Source organism: Thunnus thynnus, chromosome 9, assembly GCF_963924715.1.
Source record: "Thunnus thynnus chromosome 9, fThuThy2.1, whole genome shotgun sequence".
Taxonomy (NCBI): Eukaryota; Metazoa; Chordata; class Actinopteri; order Scombriformes; family Scombridae; genus Thunnus; species Thunnus thynnus.
In genome coordinates, this window is record NC_089525.1 from 14,525,937 (window position 1) to 14,545,221 (window position 19,285).

The following is a 19,285-nucleotide window of genomic DNA, read 5'->3' on the forward strand; positions in this document are numbered from 1 at the left end:
GTAGGACTTTTCAGTACAACTTTATGTCATTATCAAAAACTTTGCTGGTGTACTTTAACTTGATTATTTACAAAGAAGTAAACATTTGCCCCCACCCACCCACCCACCCACCAAAAGATAACGTCAAGTCATCGTTAGTTATAACTAGTTATAATTGAGCTTAATTTAATCATTGAAACTTTTATTTTGACCCCTACAGACAAAAAAAAAAAAAAAATGAACTGGTCATACATCAAAACCTGCTATTAGTAAAGTAAGAGTGGACTAAATACTGCAAGTTTATGCAGTATCAGTATTGTACTGAAATCAGCCACTGGGTGTCACAATAATCTAATCTGTTGACCCCCCGAGTTCATCTTTCCTTATCTATTTGTTTTTGAATGGAAGACAAGACACTTTTTGGGAAAAAAATATCATTCTCTATTAAATTTTATTTGTACATAAATTGTGCAACAGGAATATTTCCATCTGAAAACACATGAAAAATCGTTTCTGAAAGGCCACCAAATCATCTGCATCACTACCGCCTTTGTCACATACACTCACAGAATTGGCTCGATGTTGTGTACTCCCAACCACCGTACAGTCCGTTACATTGTGCCCTATGGAGTCCAGCTGCAGCATCGATTCAGTTATTCAATTGACTATTATAGTGCATGTGCCACCCATTCAAAACTATCTGAATCAGCGCAAATGGAGATTGCAAAAATGTCTGGCTGTGAAAAGAAGACCAGAGCACCAAGAACTCTGTATTTCAAGCTTAAGGCATGGTCAGTTTACAGTATCATCAGTATTACTGTTGAGAAGGTGTGTTAAAAGTTCAAGCTGAAATCAAAAACAACATATGAACCAAAAGAAAGAAAAAAAAAAGGGGGGGGAGCTTTCCTTTTTGCCAGTATAAGAAAAGTTTCCCTTTGATGAAGTAGAGTAACTCCAAAAGGACAAAAACTAAAAATCAATGACAGAACAGCAGTAAAAGTATATGTGTCTTTAGGGTCTGTGGGGGATTTCAGGGATTGCAGCAAAATCCTGGAATGTATCCTGTTAAACCTACATTTACGTACAGATCAATATTTCTTATATTGTTTGGGCAAATCAAATTTCTGACCTATACATGGTAGCGTTATGTCCATCTTTAACAGCTTACATACAGTCATGTCCAGTATCCAATAGGGCATTGAGGAATGCTTTCCTCTATCCCATTAAACTGTTGTTTATTGTGTATTCAAATCCCTTCTGAGGAAATATTAGGAACCTTCTGCTTACTCCAGTATATAGTGTTTCATGAGTATATGTAAGGATATCAAGATGCATACCAATGGTTAACGCTAATTAAGACTTGTATCAACATGAAATATTAGCCAAAATTCTGTGTGCATGAAAACTGGCTTACGGTATTTGCTCATGCACATTTCCCTATGGAGTGTTGAATAGGCAGGCACTGTGACTTTGTGAAATGTTGAACAGTGAACTAGCTCAAAAGGTTACAATCATACCATTGTAGTTTGATAATAGCTCCTAACTGCTTGGTTCTTGATTATGAACTCTAGACATATGCCTTAGGAGGGCAGCAGGTTCCCAAGGACTCTGCCAGAAGAGCGCACAAAGCCTACAGGTGTGCTTAACATGGTTATGAATGCTGTAATCACACTGAGCACCAAGGAGTGGTGGTCAGTTCTCTTCTATAAGGTTCAAGTCAAGTTCTGTGCAGTCTCTTTCAAAAATCGTTTGTCCTCCATCTGTCACAGTCCTTTTTATTTTATCATCATCATCATCTTCTTCTTCCTCCTCCTCCTCCTCCTCACTTTCACTTAGTGGCCCAATGCTCGCTCGTCCCAGGAACTCGGCGGGGGAGAAGGCCGAGTGCTGCTCTGCCTGGGAAGACACTGGAACTATGCAGCCACTGGTACCACAAACTAGGGTCTCGCCATTACCAATCTACACAGGAGAAAGAAGCATCATGGTCATCACGTGACAATTCTAGGCACTTCAACATGTGACAAAACACCTCACCAAAAAAACAAACAAACAACCCCCCCCCCTCCAAAACCATCACCATCCACACCAAAAGTAATAACATACAGGTGGCGTGGTGATGACATCACAGGAAGTACGTCTGATTGCATGGAAGTGCCAGTTTCTTTGGTTAAGTATAGATGAACTGATAGAATGAATGGGTGTATAAATATGAACCAAAAAAAAAATATCAAATGAGTGAGTGAGCACTGATGATTATTATGGCACCAATGGCAAAAATAAAATCCATTACTGATGCAGCCTGTGACAGAGCAGAAATCACGTTTTTACCCTTCACATCGTTACTTTTGTATAATATTGCTGAGCAGTATAACGCCTTCTATAATGAGCCCATCATGTCTGAATGAAGCTATAATGAACATTTACATAAGGAACAAAATAAATTAAAAAAAACCCACAAGACAACACACAAACATTACTTTAACAGATTGATGAGACCAGAAATATTGCATATTCCATCTCTGAAAAGGGCAGCAAAGTCTGGATTTAAGGATTTAGTCTGGAGAGCCTTTGTTAACTTTTTCTTCTCATATCAAGGCATAATGAATAAGTAAGTTAGTTTTGCTTTAGTAAGCAGCTGCAAGCAGCGATTAACCTGTGACCGGAGTCTCATTATGGTTTGAACTTGTTTTCAGCAGAGTGCATCTGTATCATATCCTGGTTACTGTATGAAAGCAAACTTCTAGTGGTGATAAGAAAACTACAGCTTTAGACACTTGTGTAGTGACTTTAGTCTCCAATTAGGTAAAATTGGCTGCACCAACAACACAACCCAGAACCCAGTCCTGACTGCACTGCTGTGAGTGATACAGATATATGGAAGCAGACCTGGGGGGTCCATTTCTCACTAATGGTCCCAACATAAACACTAGTCTGAAATGAGGAGAGTTGATTGTGTGTGGGCCAAGCTCAGTTATGCTGAGCCAGAGTCAGAGGCCTACTATTTTGCTCCTAGGTCCAAGGGCGGGGACCATGAGCAAAGGTGAACCCAGATCTGCTGATTACTCCATTACTGATACCAGTAACTATGTGCATCTCAATATATGGGCCACAACGATGAGATTGAAAGACACTAGCTAGCCTGACAGCCCATTGGGTGTTTCTTCCTCACCTGTGTCATCTTGCTGAAGTCGAGGCCTGGCCTGGGGCATGGCAGGACATCTTGGTCATGGCGCCTCTTCAAGCGAGGTTTTCGCATGTCGCAGGGCTGCGAATGGCATCGAGGCAGCGCTGGGTGCAGGTCGCGCCTAGAGGAGGATGGTGTACTGCAGGCTGAAGTGGGAGATGGAGACAGGGCAGGGTGCTCCATGCCAGAACAGCCATATGTCAGAGCAGAAGCAGGGGAGGGCTGAGGGGGCAGGAGCACCACAGAGGTGTCCTGAATGTGCACAGGGGAGAGGGAGAAGCGGCGATGTAGCACTGAGTGAGAAACCAGGGGGGCCGGTGAAGAGGAGCAGGAGGAAGGGGTAGCAAAGGAGGCAGAGCAGGCTCCTTTAAGCGTGTCACAGGGGTCCCATGGGAAGCTCCATGGTAGTGGGGAGTCAGAGGACAGTGCTAAGCTAAAGAAAGTAGGGCTAGAGGAGGAGTGTAGGGAGGAAGAGGTGAATGAGGAACCGGGGCCACAAAGTGGCAAAGAGCTGGCTCCAGAGCCTGAACTAGATGCTCCTCCACTTTGGCAACCACGTTTTACTGGGGTCCAAACCTTGGATGCACTAGGATGCCAGGTGGAGCGGCACCGAGACAGGTCCTCTGGAACAGAAAGGGAACGGCAGTGGCGTTTTGGAGGAGGTGGGGGAGGAGAGCTCTGGAAAGCCTTGTCTGTAATGGAAACCTCTGGTCTGTGCAGAGGTTCCCCACCTTGGTAAGGAGGCCATAGGGGGTCTAGTCCACAGGAAGTATCCTGAGGGTTGGCTTTGGATGATGGGTGTGTAGCTAAGCTGGTCTCTGAAAATGCCAAAAGGGAAACATGAGACATTTTCTCACCGATAGGTTGCAAATGCTGCACTTAATTCAATGAACTTGCCTTGTGTCGATCTGCAGGCACTCCACGAGATAGTGGGACTGGAGCCCACTGCGGGTAATGACTGAAACAGAAACATAATAACTTAAATTACCAGAACCCATAAAACGAAGTGAACCAAAGGAAAAAAACTGAGCAAATTAAAAAGGACAAGATATAGTTTGGTATCCTACTCACCACATTCACATTGAACGAGAAAGCCTTGTGATAAGGCTCTTCCAGACTCTGCTTACGGAGCTGCTCTGTGATAAGCGTCACCATAATTGTAGCTATGGTTCAGGGATAGACATGGAGACGATGAGGAGATTCACTGAGGGCAGTGGGAATTTGTCAGAATACTGGCGTGGTTTGTGGTGTCCCCTCCACACCTCAACCAGCCAGACTGACCCAACTTTCTCACTATGCCACCATCATCTTTGTGCCACCTAGAGGGACAGTTGAGATGGGATCAGTATGAAACAATGTCAATGATTAACTGAAACTTGTGACAACATTTACGAGAAAGCACTTCATTGAACAGTAGCTTATATATTGCATAACAGATCTATCAGGCCTTGGATAGGAGTGCTCAAACATGCTATAATGTAGTGCAGAAAAGCCCATAGATAAATAAACAGAATGCCTGAATAAGTGTTAAGTGCTGACTACATATTTCTATACAAGACCCAGGCTGGAATCTATATGCTGCCTCATTCACACGTGAAAGGCAGAAGTTCACGTTCGCAAAGGCAGAGAGAGCACACATGGACGCGAGGAGACCCAGAACAAAGAAACACTTCACATTCCATCATGCACACTTAGTGAGTGAACATGGCCATTTCTTATTGGGACAACAAACACAAACTAGTGCAATATCACAGAAAATACAGATAATGTCCTAAGTGGAAACCTTTGTGGCAGTACCATGGGAATCAAAGTCAGTTGAGTCCAATTAAACACGACATGACAAGAGTTGTGAGTTGAAGAGAGAATGGAAGGGGGAGGGAGAGACGAAATGAATGGGGATAGGGGTTGGAAGCATGCCATAGTATCTTTGCAAGGGGGACAAAAGAACGGTGACCAGGTTTAAGGGCTTATATTACTAAGGCAAAGCCAAAATGGCATGATGCACCCAGGGAGCAGAGGAACATAAGACAGGCTGTGTGTCCATATCATTAACACACCCTCCTCTAATATTTTTTTGCATGCAAAAGCCCCCTGAATCCACAAAACAGACTGTAAAATTTACTTGCACTACACAAGAAAATCCCAGCAAACCTCTACACAGCTCCATAAACGTGCTGTGAACAAAAAAGGTACATTGCAAACTGAAACCAAAACAGAAAGACAATATATTCACTGAATTAAAATCCAACATGGTCATTTCACCTTTCCAGAGCTCTTTTTAAATCCAGAGCACCCAAAATCTAGAGTACATATAATGCTGACACCATAACTGACAAACATATGAACTGTATCAACTTCTTAAGATAATCTTTCTTAATCTGAATTAAAACTATTGATGATATTCAGCCCTACTCATAAATACTTTGCTTCAACACTTGCTGTTAGCAGTCAGATGTGGCCTCCAGGGCCTTCCTCCTGGTGGCAGACATGGTGCTACATTGCTAGCCTAGTCCCACATGCCAGAAGACAAGCTGCTTCACCGGCACAGGAGTACAGACTGGACCTCATGATGAGCTCTGAACCCCACAGGATGACTGCATTTACTCAGAAACAGCCCAGAGCAGTGTTGTCAGCCACCAACTGTCTTTAAACTTTAGCACTTTTAAACCTGGCCTACAAACTTTAATGTTACCACAAATGAATGACATGATATTCTCAAAACAACTAGCAAGGGAAATCTAGCACAAGACACTACTAATTAACTATTAGTTAGGTTAATACAGTAGTTCTGACCTTAAGACACTTAAAAAGCAAATAAGTTTTAGACAGCTTGCCCACTAAAAACACAAAGTTTCTGTTAGCCAGTTAAAAACCTATCACGTTAGCTGCAGGACAACTGCTCGTCATTGACGATGTGAGACTTATTAACATAAGCTTTACTGGCTAAATCGGATACAGATATTAGCTGGTGAGCAAAGTATACAGTAAGCTAGCTCAGCAACACGATGCAGCCCGTGTAACACGAAGTTATTAGCCGGCTCTGTTAGCTAGCTAGTATGATAACAAGTGCCCTTAGTACTGGCGTTATTTTGGTTATTCGGTCTGATTGCTACCGGTTAATGGCTTGTCATTGTGCCCGGCTGTAGCCATGATTCGTAAGAGTAAAATGTGAAAAATGACGTTAAAGATATCACGGCTGGGCCGATAATGTATCTCTGGTCAGTTGTCGCGTTAGCTAGGTTACGCAGCTTGTTTGCAGGCTAGCGTGCTACAGCTGTCCTGATGTATTACCTGCGTTCAGCGGTTCCTTAGCAACCGAAGCTGCACACAGTCCAGCGGGGTATATATAGCCTTTGGGCGATACCAATATAGAGGTATTTTGTATACGCTGCCTCAAAAATAACAATTTAAGGAAATCCCGCTATACTTGTTGAAAGCATATTTTTCAGATATTGATTTTATTCACATGTTCCCAACTGAAGCTTAATTCTTAGCTACATATGTCGCACTTGTTATACACGTCTCTCTCCCGTTGACAGCCCCACATTTTAGGCCCTTCTAAATAAAGCAACAGCATGGAATCAAAACCGACAATGTCTGAACGAAATTAAGAGATTCAGTAAGAGTTATTTCTGGAATATATGGCACCATGTAATACATATCTAATTGAGCTAGCCTACCTATATCTGCGACAGACAAAAAACTTTGTGTTGCAGAATTCCTATGAACCCAACGCTTACCATTGACGCATGCGCAGTGGTTGTCGAGATCTAGCATAATGTGCCATAAAAGCTAAATCGTTGAACTACCTTGATATCTTTTATTGCGTAGCCCTTCGTACTCCTACTGCTACAGCAGTTTTTTTGTATGAGTTACACACAGAAAGAACCCAAAGAGGACATGGCAACAGAAAAACTCAGGAAAGAAGAAACTCTCGCAATGAGGAGGAGACTGATCGGGTATGCAAACGTGAAACGGGCTAACTACCTGTATTATTCTTTATGCTAGCTAATTGTCACCATTGTGTGTCACAGTGACCTGTGGACTGACATGTTGTCATTCCTTCGATTTATAGGCAGTCATGTAGACTCTTTTATTCAGATGACCCCGTGAAAATAGTACGAGCAAGGGGACAATATCTATTCGATGAAAATGGCAAGCGCTATCTGGACTGCATCAGTAACGTTCATCATGGTAAAACATTCATCATCCAGTGCACAGTCCATGATTTTTAAAACTTTGAAAAACAACTTTGAAAAATACCACACTCCTGCCTCCTAGTGGCAAAAAGATGAAATAGTAACATACAGTATGCTTTCTATTGTAGTGGGCCATTGTCACCCCAGTATAACAAAGGCTGCAGCAGCACAAATGGACCTCCTGAACACAAACACACGATTCCTGCACGACAACATAATCCTGTATGCAGACCGCCTGTCTGCCACCCTGCCTGAGAAATTGTCTGTCTTCTACTTTGTTAACTCTGGGTAAGTGATGCTATGTAATACACCCTTAGATCCACAGAAAGGTACCGCTGAGGTACCATTTCCAGTGGTTTTACATCTGTTCTTCTGACAGTTCAGAGGCCAATGATCTCGCACTACGCTTGGCCCAGCAGTACACCCAACATGAGGACGTCATCGTGCTCGACCAGTGAGATTTCTGTTCCAATGCAACAAATTCACTCCCTTCACAATACACCTGCTCATAAATTACAATGCAACTCTCCTTTTATACTAGTGCTTACCATGGACATCTAATGTCCCTCATCGACATTAGTCCTTACAAGTTCCGGAAACTGGCAGGACAGAAAGAATGGGTTCATGTGGTGTGTAAATTTATACGACCATCATTGCACAAACTGCTCACCGACAGTAGAGTCCTGCCTTTCGGAAATAATGTGTTTCATCCTCCTAGGCACCTTTACCAGACACCTACAGAGGCATGTACAGAGAGGACCATCCAAACCCAGGCCAAGCGTATGCTGATACAGTCAAAGACCTAATAGATGCGGTGCACAGGAGAGGTCGTAAGGTATGTTTTAACACAGTCCCATGCAGAGCAAAACCAGAGAGATTCAAAATATCATCATACATTCATCATACAGAAACACAATGAATAATGCTGCAATAGAAACCAATTTGTCACTTTTTCCATAGATCTCTGCCTTCTTTGCTGAATCATTGCCAAGTGTCGGAGGACAGATTCTCTTGCCCCAAGGGTACTCAGCTAAAGTTGCAGAGTGAGTAGTGGCTCAATGTCAGGCTCAGTTTTTGCTTAGCCTTGTGTACAATATGACACGGTGCGTCTCCCTCATGCTCTCTACAGATATGTGCGCTCAGCTGGTGGGGTGTTTGTGGCAGACGAGGTGCAAACAGGCTTTGGACGTGTGGGAAGTCACTTCTGGGCTTTCCAGCTACAGGGGGACGGTTTCTGTCCCGACATAGTGACCATGGGCAAACCAATGGGCAATGGACATCCCCTGGCATGTGTGGCAACCACAGCAGAGATAGCTGGAGCTTTCACAGCCAACGGAGTGGAGTACTTTAACACAGTAATTACTGCTTTCAAGTAATATAAATAAATAATCCTTCAAGTTGACATCTTCACCTTTTCCTAGCTATAAAGACTGTGGAGTCACAGTTATGATAATTGTTACAAAAATCCAGTGATGTCTATGCAACTTTGTAATAAAGACATTCATAAATCATGACATTCACAGTATAATGTTACATGATGGTAACTACTATTAAACTGATTTAGTTATAAGACAGGGTCTTGGGGGCTACATTGATCACAGACAGAGGTTGTTGTTTGGCCATAGTACTGCATAAAATACACACTATTAAATCAACTTGACACAAATTTAATTGCTAATGAAGGTGTGGACACACATTTCTGCAAATATCAAGGTGAAATGATTTGTTTTCTCTCTGATTCCATGCAGTTTGGAGGGAATCCAGTGTCCTGTGCAATCGGTCTGGCTGTCCTTGATGTGATGGAGCAAGAGGACCTAAGAGGAAACTCCAAAAGGGTGGGAGCACATCTGAAAGATTTGCTCACAAAGCTAAAAACAAGACATCAAATAATTGGAGAAGTTCGGTAAGGATGCAGCGACCAGTGCGCAGTCTCAATGAATTCTGTTAAGATTTCCAGAAGTCCATTCACAGAGTCCATGACGTTTTAGAATCAGAAACGCATTTAACATGTTTAAAAATACATAAAATAATTAAACACATTAATCAATAATGACACAAGGCTGACATGGTCATCATTAAGATTCTCTTGCCAAAGGAGAAAATCAGAGAAACAGATCTGGCCACTGATATCCATTTACAGTGTATGATTTAATTATACTGACTAATTAAAGCCGTTAAACCCCATTGGTACATCCTCGCAGGTGTTAATTTATCTCGACTGATTGGACCTCTTCTCAATGACAGTGTTTGATTGTCATTTCTCTGACTCTTATTAGTTTTGTTGCACTAGTTTAGGCAAAGCAGTTCATACTCTTTAAGTTTGGCTACACTAATTTTTCATGCCAGAAACTAATTCAAAGTAAATGTATTATGAGATGTTGTAAGTGAGGTGTAAGTAACTTTAAGTGTGTAAAATGTCCTCAGTGAAAATGTGTCTCCTCAAACACAAAAATCCATTTCCTGGATGCATTATTAATTTCACAACCGATTTCATTTTTTGTAGTGTATCAGGCCTTTTTTACTGCATACATATTGACTCGTCATAGTAGTGAAAGCACAGGTGTTACTAATAACATTGACAAAGTGTCCTGAAACCCCCTCGATACTGTAGCAGCAATAGAATTGAGCCATCATTAATTTTACTAATTACACCTGTTTTTCCTACTGTCATCATCAAAATGTGTTCTGTGGAAACAACCTACATATGACACTTGCTATTTCTGATCCCAAGAGTCCAAATTTAAGCTTTTCATTTCAATACTGAGCAAAAATTAAGGAGGGCAAAAGTGACATAAATACACATCAGTGGCACTGAATTACTTTGTTTAACCTGAATGTTGAACAGATCAAATCAAGTATTTCTCTTGTCAAAATAATTGTCTTCTCGTAATGGGCTATATCAATATAAATTCAATCACACTTCCTTCAATAAAATGCAGATATACACTTACTTTCTCTAAACGTGATTCTGAAATACACCTTACATAAGTATTTACCATTTATTTTTCTCATTTTGACAAGAATGTGTCTATGCAAACATGGAGGCTAAAATATATTTTTGTATTTTCACAGAGGTGTGGGACTGTTTGTGGGTCTTGAGCTGGTGAAAGACAGAGAGCAGAGGACTCCTGCCACAGAAACAGCAGCACGGCTGGTGAAGAGGTATTGGAGGGAAAAACAGTGGTCGATAGTTTTGGTTGTAATCTGCTATAATAAAAAAAAAGGAAGGGACTTACCACCTATAACCTAATTTTGGTATACAACATCTCTGCCATGTAGTATTCTGTGATTTAATTCAATGACCCATTTTTTAAATCAGGTTGAAAGAGGAGGATCGAATCTGTGTCAGTACCGATGGCCCCTGGGAAAATGTTGTGAAGTTTAAACCTCCTATGTGCTTCAGCATGGAGGACGCAGAGCTGGTGGTACGCTGTATTGACCGCATCCTCACAGGTTAGTTACACTACGTTACCACAGGACTGTATGTAGGTATGCATTTACCTCAACTACATATATATCTGAATACAGTGAAAGAGTTGTTTACATACATATATATACACAATAAGTGCAGAATAAATCATCAAATGTCTTATTTCCTAGACATGGAAGCCAATGACCTTTAAACTGGAAAAGGAAGACATCTAAAGGTTTGTTAAACCTGTAGAAAACTTTTTAATTGCATCAGACATTGTCAGATGGTCACATTCATGAAGTTCAGAGGTAGAGATATGAAAGGTCTATACTTGAGGTTCCAGTAGATCAAACAAGTTCATTCATTTCACTTAGAACATGTTGCCGCTTTCCACTCAACGCTGACCAGCGTGGGGACTCACTCCATTTTTGAAATTCATATCTGCTTTCGTATTTGTAGATTTTTATGGGAATATCAAAGCGGTGACAGTAGATTTCAATTTATTGTCAATATCGGATGACTGATTTTCTGGAGCTGTTAAATCTGGAAGTGAAATATTGTGTTTTTTTTTCCCGCCAGGTGTTCAGTGCCAATTCACTGTCATATTGGAAGAATGAGGAGACGCAAGCAGTCACCTTTCTAATGATACCCAGCCAATTGGAGGTAAACATTTACAGTGATGCCAGCTACAGCACACCATTACCACCCTGGGGTATGACCAATCTACAAGACGCTAATGTGACACAAATCAACTTCAGACACTTTTATCAAGATACTAATAAACAGTTAATCCTCTTTTCCCCCCATCTTGACTCTTATGTTCTTTTTCCAACAGTAAAAATATTTAAAATAATAAGTCCCAACTTAACACTGATCAGCAACATGTTCTCAATACACAGTATGTTTGAGTTAAGCACTTACCAGACCACTATCATTAACTCCTGGACACATTCACAAATATGCTCAAGTATCGCAGTTTCACATCTAGTTGAGTATTAACACTCGGCCAGTTTATCCTGCAGGTAGTGAAGCCCTCTCCCACAGCATTCCCAAAGAGGCATCCGTAGAGATGTTAACATTACTCGTGACAAAATCAAGCAAGCCATTTAACAGTACAAAACATTTAACATTAACTTTACAAATAATAACAAAAAGATCCATTTGTAATATAAATCAAAAGTTTATTTCTACCAATTTGCCCAAGACACTAGAGGAATGAGTTTCCAGTGAGAGAGGGAGTACCCTCTTACATTAACAGGCTTGCGTTCAGTTGTATTACACTAGTAAAGCCACTTAAAATTGCAGACATGATTGGGGGGGAAGAATTTCCTTAAAAGCCAAAAGAAAAGAAAAAAAAAAAGATGCTGGTTGTCTTCGTCTACTAGGCCATCTGCAAACATTCAGTTGACACGCTTACAATGAACCCTTTGATTACTTTAAATCCCTTATTTTTCCTCACCCCACATCTGAAGCCATGCAACTCGCATCCAACACTCAGCACGGGAGATAACTAAAGATCTAGAAACACCAAAAGAAAAGGAAAAAAAAAAAAAGCAAAATTGTTTTATTCGTGAGCTTTAAAAGCTCTTGCTCCTGCTCGTCTGTAAATCCAGTAGACATGTAAAAATACAACCATACAATACATTAGATTCAAAAAGGTACCAAAAAGTACAGTAAAAATAACACTTCCATCACTGGAAATGTAAATGGACACAAAACAATATAAAATAAAAAGTGGAAAAGTGACATTTGCTTCCCCAGTTCCTCACTTGATCTGTACAAATGGAGCATGAGTCCAAATTTCTGCCAACTCCAAAGGAAAAGCCAGAGCCCATGTTCGCTGTGGTCAGACCATGGATCTCTTTTTCTTATTTACTTTAGACCTTAAGAGAAAAACACGGTGCTTAACGTTACTGAGAATAAACCAAATGTGGCATGCAGTTACACATAGACAGACAGGTGCATGAATGAGTTTGACAGGTCAGTGAATGGACAGACACTTTTTTTTTGGGAGGGGGGGGGACAACCGCTAGCTGTTACACCTAGCACCCTAGTGAAAGGTGAAACGATCCTAATTCCTGTTCTCAACCACCACCAACTCAACCCTTATTGATCAAGTAGTGTTTGTAGAGATGCATCTTAAGATGGCTGACAGGTGGAATGAATCCATCTTTAATGATCACAGACCCCACAACACGGCCTACCCTAACCCCACCACAATGTTTGAATGGATTTAGAGTAGATGGAGATCTTTGGGGGGGTCAAAAAGGCACCAATGGTCACAGCTATGTTCTCATACTACCACGGATGATGCAAAAATGCATACCTGCACTACGTGTGATCAGTATGGCTTGTAGCTACTCTGGTGGCCTCCACGTCTTGGAGTTTTCCCATAGCTTGTATTGCCCTGGTCTGGAGGACAAGAGAAAAAGGGACTGAGTTCTTCTGTACAACAAGGAGGACCAAGAAAATAAAGTTCTCATTCTTTTTTCTTTCCCTGGGGGCACTTATCGCTTACTGTAATCGTAGCCACCCCCATAGCCGTAATAACCAGCAGGGTAGTCATAGTTGCCGTAGCCGCTATATCCGTAGCTTTGCTGTCCGTAGCCATAGTTCTGGTTGTATCCCTGGTTCCAGTAGTTGTTGTAGCCTTGATTCCAGTTCTGGCCCTGGCCTAGAAACAACAGGTGAGGCCTTTGTCACAACTCTCAGGCACACAGGACCCAAGTACTTACTGTGCAACAATGCAAGTTTACCAATGAAAAAGGTTCAACAGATTTTGGTATACATGAATAGAAGGGCTTACCTCCACGGCCCCTGCCGCGTCCTCCATATCCACGGGCACCATACTGCTGCTGCTGGTAGACCTCTTTGGGCTGGGCTATTTTGATTTCACACTGCAACATCACACAAGAGCACATTTACATTTGTTAAGTTTATGAAATCAAATATATTGTAGCTTATTTCACATGTAACAAATGTGTGATATTCCATTACCTTGCTTCCACCGACATTGTGGTATTTTTTCTCCATAACCTTCTTGACAGGAGCCTCATCTTTATACGTGATAAATACGAAACCCCTCCTCTTTTCCGTCTTTGGATCTTGAGGAAGCTCAATTGTCTCAATCTATACAAAAGTTAAAGAAATATTGAAGCAACAGCATTGTTGTAATTACTCAATAACCAAAAACACACTGGCAAATGATAGTACCTCTCCAAAGGTTCCAAAGTATTCCTGAATGACTTCCTTGGAAGTGTCTGGGTTAAGGCCTCCCACAAAGATTTTCTTGACTGGATCCTTCTTCATGGCCATGGCCTTTTTGGGGTCGATCTGTCGCCCATCTAGCCTGTGCTCCTTCTGTTCAAGAACCTAATAAAAAAAAAAACACACAACAAAACATTGAAAATTGCCAGTATTCTAAAACACATTAAGACCCCCTTAACCAGTATCTCCACTCACCTTATCTACACTGGCTGCATCTTTGAAGAGAATAAATCCGAAGCCTCTTGACCGGCCTGTCTGCTGGTCCATCTTTATGGTGCAGTCTGTCACCTCACCAAACTTAGAGAAGTAATCTTTGAGATCCTTCTTGCTTGTGTCCCAGCTGAGACCACCGACAAACATTTTCCTATGCACAGAAAGAGGGGGAGGGGACATGTTGAGCATTGCATGCAGTAGAGCTACACCAACTTTATATATGTGTATGTGTGTGGGTGGGAGGGGGGGTTGTTGGGCAGGAGGGGGGCCAAACGTACACACTGTTCCAGAACATCTGTTGACCCAGTGACGTAGGGAGGCAGGCTACAGCTGCTTTAGCCTCGTGCTATTATACTACATTAATGCAATTTACTGAAAATGGCTTAAATATTACAAAAAAAACACGCGTCTCCGTAGATTCACATAAGCCAATACATGTTAGATTTGATCCCTACCCATGCGCCCATCCCCCCTCCGCTCTGCACATGGCGCCAACAAAGGCCGGCTGAACAAAGAAACATGGAAAAGCACGAGTGCTGCCGGTTTAGTAAAAGATCCGCAGGATGTCTTCTCAAACTCACCCCGCATCCTCCTCGCCTTTGCTCGCGTCGATCTGGCCGCCCTCCGTTCCGCCGCCGTTTTGCGAGCTCTCGTCCGCCTCGGGCCCCGCGCCTTCTCCGCAGTCATTCACGGCGCTGTCGTCGGTCGCCTCCTCGGTGTGGCCGGCTCCGTTAAAATCATCGTCGACTTCGTGGCCGTTTTCCGATGTTTCCATATACTGCTGCTCGGTCTCAGACATTTTGCACTATTATACCTGCGGCCAAAGAAGGGGAAAAAATCGTTAAATTACAAAATCACACTGGTTATATAATCACTCATGCCGTGCATGCATCGCCATTTACACGGTGCCAATACATGCATTTCCCACCATTTTGGCCGGCACGGTCGCTTTCCATACATTCACAGAAAGACCCAGTTTCTTCCCAAGTGCCAGCAAATGGCAGCGTCGTATCGTTTACTTACACAACACAGCAACCACCCGCCACCCTTAAAGCACATTTCTGCTATAGCGATAGAAAAACGTGTAACCATCTGTATCACACTGATAAACCGAGCCCGGACTGTGCAACTCAAATTCGCAGTTACGTAATGCAGAGGCCGTGCTCGTAAGGCCTGTGTTTTCTACTCATTTCAGATATTTAAATCTACATCTACAGGAAAATACAACTCATAATTACAACAACCAGAGTACTTACTTGACAATATAATGAAAAAAACCAAGGGTAAAGAAGTAGGAAAACCTGCTTACTGGTCACACCGCCGTAGAGCTCTCTTTAAGATGGATTCTCCCACACGACGACAACTCGTGGTTGGTTTTCTAGCACCGGCAGAAAAAAACTACATTTCTGCGGAGAAGCCTTCTGATTGGCTGATCCGTGCTGCCAATCATGGAGACGGCCAATTACATCGCGACGCTTTCTTTCACAGAAAATGTTCACGCCCTTCGCACACAGGAAGGAACTCGGAGTACCTTTTCTGTGTCTCACGAGAAAAGATTTCTTCAGTGCACGGAAATTTAGATTTGAGACAGCTAAAATATGCTGAATAGACACACTGTTGCGTCGAATAACGCTACAAAGCTTTAGTCTCTACTGTTACTTTATGAATTTGACAAAAAAGTAGTCCAATGGAACGGTAGTACAGTCCACGGTTGTGCGAAAATGAACGGACGAAGTGTGTGGAAAATGTCTAAAATGTAGATATTTGCATCTCTGTGCAATATTATTATTGGATAAACGCATAAAGAGCTGTCATTAAGCTCTTTATATTTGTACATGGACGTTTTATTCAGTGACACAAGAAACATTGAACAGGTGTTGGATGAAATAACAGACACCCCAAAAATAATGAAATAAAACACAAAGTACAATGGACACTGATTTTGTGGTTATATTCCGTGTTTATCGGGTCTGTCAGAAAGGTGTTGATTCAACTCCATGGTGATCAATGTGGCCATAATATGATGTACTGAAATCCACTGTAAATTGCTCCTCTTTTTTTCTCTAAATCCTGTAAATAGTAGACCATCTGAAATTAACTGGCATGTGTTGGTCTGTTTGATAAAGGACATATGACTTGATTTATCATCCATCCATCTATTTGTATACCCATTAAGCCCTCCTTGTGTAGAAAGCCTCTCCAGCAGATCTTCAATCTACCACAGCTTGGCAAGGTCTGGCTACACAATGAATTAGATACATACAAAGATGAAGCTACAATCATTATGTTACAAACTGCTGCAGACCAAACAGTCAAATTGTTTTTAAAGACTTAATCATCCATGTCTCAATATTTACAATTAATCTCTTAATATTTATCTTCTGTGATAGCTGAACTACAATAAAAAAACATACTAGTGTTAGAGTGGTCTTTGAGATTGTTTTTCTTGCATAATCAATCTCTTAACTGTCATGAAAGCTGCTGTGAAACAGCCTGAATAAAATACTTTAATGCTTATTTGATGTGTTTGTGAAAGATTGAGTTATAAACAAATCTGAGATATTCCATTTATTGAAGGATTAAAACCAGTCGCTAGTGTTCTTATATAAATCTTCTGTGTTTGCTTTAGACTGTGAAACAAGTCGCACCCTTTAAAAAAAAAACAAGTTAAAAAAGAACAAATGGTTTGTAAGTAGGCCAACTTCACTGCAACACAAACAGATGATTAGTGGTAAAAAAAGGCATTTTATTTGATCAAAGGACTGAACAGACAAATCTGCTAGATCACTTGGAATTATGTATTCATCCCTCTTTTCCCCCAGATGTCATTCTGCTTCTTCCACAATGGCTTCTTCACATATTTGAGGCATGTTTGGATTGTGTTTGATCAGCCAGTCAGCAAGCCAAATCTACAGAGAACAACAGTGCCGGATAATAGAGTAAGATGTTGCAGGAACCAAAGTTTAACACTAGCAAAAATTCGATGGCAATAAATAACTGGCTAATGAATACATCTGTCCACCTGTATATCTATAAATATTGAACATTGAATACTTACACAGGGGTTGAGAGGTTTGTGCTTGCAGAGCTCAGTGAGTCCATGTAGCAAAGTCGGGTTTACGTATCTGCTCAGGTATTCTTCGGTTGCCTCTCTTGTAGGAAAGGGCTCGATTACAGCTGCGGCAAGAACGCATTTGGGTTACAGAATCGTAGACACATTTTTATACAAATAACAGTCTGTGCGAGAGAGAGTGTGTGTGTGTGTGTATTACTTACAGTTTGGGAACATGAATTTAATCTCCCTCTCAGCTGCATGAAATGACTCGCTACCATGAAGTGCGTTCTTCAAGTCAGAAGTGCCATATTTTGCTCTAAGGCTGAAGAAATCAAACAGCACAAACGTTTAACCTCTAAATTGACATTCGATGCATTAGCAGGCACTTAACTATCTTGCATGATATTATGGGATAGATTACAGGCCTGGTTTGTGTGTAGGCCCCACTTTCCTGTCAGCCTTCCAAGGCAATGATTCACACATAATGCCCACAACTGTAATACAATACATATAAATAAAAGCACATGTGCCATAGAAGGAACACTTTTTAAGTTATCAGACTGACCATTCTGGATGAGTTTCTCTGGCCTTGGTGCTGTTGACAGGTCCTATGATGGACTTCCAGTGGGCAATTGCATTGTTACGGGCCAGAGTGAGGGCGATGACGGGGCCAGAGCTCATGAAGGCAGTCAGGCTGGGAAAGAAGAGCTTTCCATACTGGTCTGCGTAGAAGTCACTGCACTGCTCTGGACTTAACTGCAGCTTCCGCTTCTGCCGCAGGGATGAAGTATTGGAAACTTGAGTGAAATGTGTGCAGAAAGCTGAATCCAATTTACTGGATCATAGACAATCCACTTATTTATCTTCAACTCAGATCCAGATGATTGAGATGAATTTTCACAGACTTAAGTGAGACAGTGTTTGTCAGGAAGTATTGGAGACCATCCACATGGCATCTGATGCATTAGTAGGTGTGAGATTTTGTAAGCAATTCATTTTAAAATCCAATTAGCAAGGAAGATACTGCACCGTAAGAAATTGACCTAATTTGACAAAAATACACCTCTTAATCAGTGTCAAAAAGCAGTTTATGTCACAAACATTTAGCATTTCTTCCATGCTGATCATCTCTGTTGGGGTTATTTTGTCCTCCCAATGAGAATTAGAGCTCACCTGATTTTTGAGGCCAATATTGACCTTAATATTTAAGAGTGTGATAATTAATTTCTGATAAAGATCCCTTACATTTGGTTACTAAAGGAGTGTAACCATGATGATATACTAAGAAAGGCATTTTTCTTTTAAAAAATACACTAGTCAGTGCTCTCTGGTGGACAAACTATAGAATGGCTGTTTACCTTAAACATCTCTGGTATTTGTTCTGCAGTATCTTGTTACTTGTCAGCTATCATATATAGAGATCACAATATATCTGTGATCAATCAGCCAAAAATATTCATGCCATACCGATGTATCAGCCAGGTTATAATCAATACTGCAGTGACACTTCATGAAGGAGCATCTTATAAATAGAAAGTAACAACACAAACAAAATCCTCAACCTCTTCCTAATAAAACGCCCGCTACTGTATTTTTGAAGACATTTGAACCAACCTGTAGGATAGCGAAGCCCGACTTGAGGATAATGTCCTCTATCTCCTCACTTTTGTGGACGGCATCTGGTTTAATGAGGGCCAGAGTTCTCTCCACATAAATACGACGAAATGGGGTTTGGTCCATCTTCCCGTGTAACTTGTGCTAAACAAGCATCTGTGTATCCTCAAAGTTAAATGTGTTTAGACAGTTCTGTCTACGCAACATTAAAGTTAGACTGAAATTACGTTAGCACTGGTAACACTAGCACATACGGTGTAGATGCAAAGTATTTATCAATTTAAGTGCGGTTTTTAGCTCATCTGACGCGCTGCCTCTCGCTCTGAATATCTACTGTTTGGGTTGCTAGGATACCATCGGTA

General features: G+C 41.4%; 4 protein-coding genes across 9 annotated transcripts; 1 reads left to right on the forward strand and 3 right to left on the reverse strand.

Moving 5' to 3' along the window:
* Positions 1–396: 396 nt before the first annotated feature.
* On the reverse strand, positions 397–6,867 carry LOC137189291 (protein FAM53C-like). 4 transcript variants are annotated; one of them, XM_067599061.1, is made up of 5 exons: positions 6,844–6,867; positions 4,235–4,482; positions 4,061–4,121; positions 3,149–3,981; positions 397–1,938 (listed from the first exon to the last, which is right to left on the reverse strand). In XM_067599061.1, the coding sequence occupies exons 2-5, from the start codon at positions 4,316–4,318 to the stop codon at positions 1,672–1,674; spliced, it is 1,245 nt and encodes a 414-aa protein (XP_067455162.1). In that variant the 5' UTR covers positions 4,319–4,482; positions 6,844–6,867; the 3' UTR covers positions 397–1,671. The 4 variants fall into 4 exon arrangements, with proteins under 4 accessions (XP_067455162.1, XP_067455159.1, XP_067455160.1 ...); XM_067599058.1 differs by lacking the exon at positions 6,844–6,867 and adding an exon at positions 6,455–6,581; XM_067599059.1 differs by lacking the exon at positions 6,844–6,867 and adding an exon at positions 6,277–6,425.
* phykpl (5-phosphohydroxy-L-lysine phospho-lyase) lies at positions 6,858–11,579 on the forward strand. The gene is made up of 13 exons (XM_067599057.1): positions 6,858–7,122; positions 7,239–7,357; positions 7,491–7,650; positions 7,742–7,816; positions 7,904–7,991; positions 8,081–8,197; positions 8,323–8,405; positions 8,492–8,717; positions 9,111–9,265; positions 10,435–10,524; positions 10,682–10,815; positions 10,963–11,009; positions 11,354–11,579. The coding sequence occupies exons 1-12, from the start codon at positions 7,031–7,033 to the stop codon at positions 10,983–10,985; spliced, it is 1,362 nt and encodes a 453-aa protein (XP_067455158.1). The 5' UTR covers positions 6,858–7,030; the 3' UTR covers positions 10,986–11,009; positions 11,354–11,579.
* Positions 11,580–12,322: 743 nt separating this feature from the next.
* LOC137189292 (heterogeneous nuclear ribonucleoprotein A/B-like) lies at positions 12,323–15,651 on the reverse strand. 3 transcript variants are annotated; one of them, XM_067599062.1, is made up of 9 exons: positions 15,564–15,651; positions 14,836–15,068; positions 14,237–14,405; positions 13,988–14,146; positions 13,772–13,903; positions 13,581–13,671; positions 13,293–13,448; positions 13,101–13,186; positions 12,323–12,657 (listed from the first exon to the last, which is right to left on the reverse strand). In XM_067599062.1, the coding sequence occupies exons 2-8, from the start codon at positions 15,051–15,053 to the stop codon at positions 13,116–13,118; spliced, it is 996 nt and encodes a 331-aa protein (XP_067455163.1). In that variant the 5' UTR covers positions 15,054–15,068; positions 15,564–15,651; the 3' UTR covers positions 12,323–12,657; positions 13,101–13,115. The 3 variants fall into 3 exon arrangements, with proteins under 3 accessions (XP_067455163.1, XP_067455164.1, XP_067455165.1); XM_067599063.1 differs by having other exon boundaries at positions 15,511–15,631; XM_067599064.1 differs by lacking the exon at positions 15,564–15,651 and adding an exon at positions 15,183–15,201.
* Positions 15,652–16,979: 1,328 nt separating this feature from the next.
* On the reverse strand, positions 16,980–19,258 carry nme5 (NME/NM23 family member 5). Its single transcript, XM_067599066.1, has 5 exons — positions 18,924–19,258; positions 17,875–18,080; positions 17,531–17,631; positions 17,313–17,431; positions 16,980–17,163 (listed from the first exon to the last, which is right to left on the reverse strand). Exons 1-5 carry the CDS (start codon positions 19,047–19,049, stop codon positions 17,080–17,082), a joined length of 636 nt encoding a protein of 211 aa, XP_067455167.1. The 5' UTR covers positions 19,050–19,258; the 3' UTR covers positions 16,980–17,079.
* Between the last annotated feature and the right edge of the window lie 27 nt (positions 19,259–19,285).

Coding starts and splice junctions, on each gene's coding strand:
- LOC137189291 (XM_067599061.1), bottom strand. CDS start 4,318: ATGGTGACGCTTATCACAGAGCAGCTCCGTAAGCAGAGTCTGGAAGAG. Junction 4,122..4,234: donor TCTCGTTCAATGTGAATGTG/GTGAGTAGGATA, acceptor TTTCTGTTTCAG/TCATTACCCGCAGTGGGCTC. Junction 3,982..4,060: donor TGCCTGCAGATCGACACAAG/GCAAGTTCATTG, acceptor TGGCATTTTCAG/AGACCAGCTTAGCTACACAC.
- phykpl (XM_067599057.1), top strand. CDS start 7,031: ATGAGTTACACACAGAAAGAACCCAAAGAGGACATGGCAACAGAAAAA. Junction 8,198..8,322: donor TGCACAGGAGAGGTCGTAAG/GTATGTTTTAAC, acceptor CTTTTTCCATAG/ATCTCTGCCTTCTTTGCTGA. Junction 10,816..10,962: donor TATTGACCGCATCCTCACAG/GTTAGTTACACT, acceptor CTTATTTCCTAG/ACATGGAAGCCAATGACCTT.
- nme5 (XM_067599066.1), bottom strand. CDS start 19,049: ATGGACCAAACCCCATTTCGTCGTATTTATGTGGAGAGAACTCTGGCC. Junction 18,081..18,923: donor CGGGCTTCGCTATCCTACAG/GTTGGTTCAAAT, acceptor TCCCTGCGGCAG/AAGCGGAAGCTGCAGTTAAG. Junction 17,164..17,312: donor ACAAACCTCTCAACCCCTGT/GTAAGTATTCAA, acceptor TGTTCTCTGTAG/ATTTGGCTTGCTGACTGGCT.
- LOC137189292 (XM_067599062.1), bottom strand. CDS start 15,053: ATGTCTGAGACCGAGCAGCAGTATATGGAAACATCGGAAAACGGCCAC. Junction 13,672..13,771: donor ACAATGTCGGTGGAAGCAAG/GTAATGGAATAT, acceptor GTGATGTTGCAG/TGTGAAATCAAAATAGCCCA. Junction 13,187..13,292: donor TGGGGGTGGCTACGATTACA/GTAAGCGATAAG, acceptor CTTGTCCTCCAG/ACCAGGGCAATACAAGCTAT.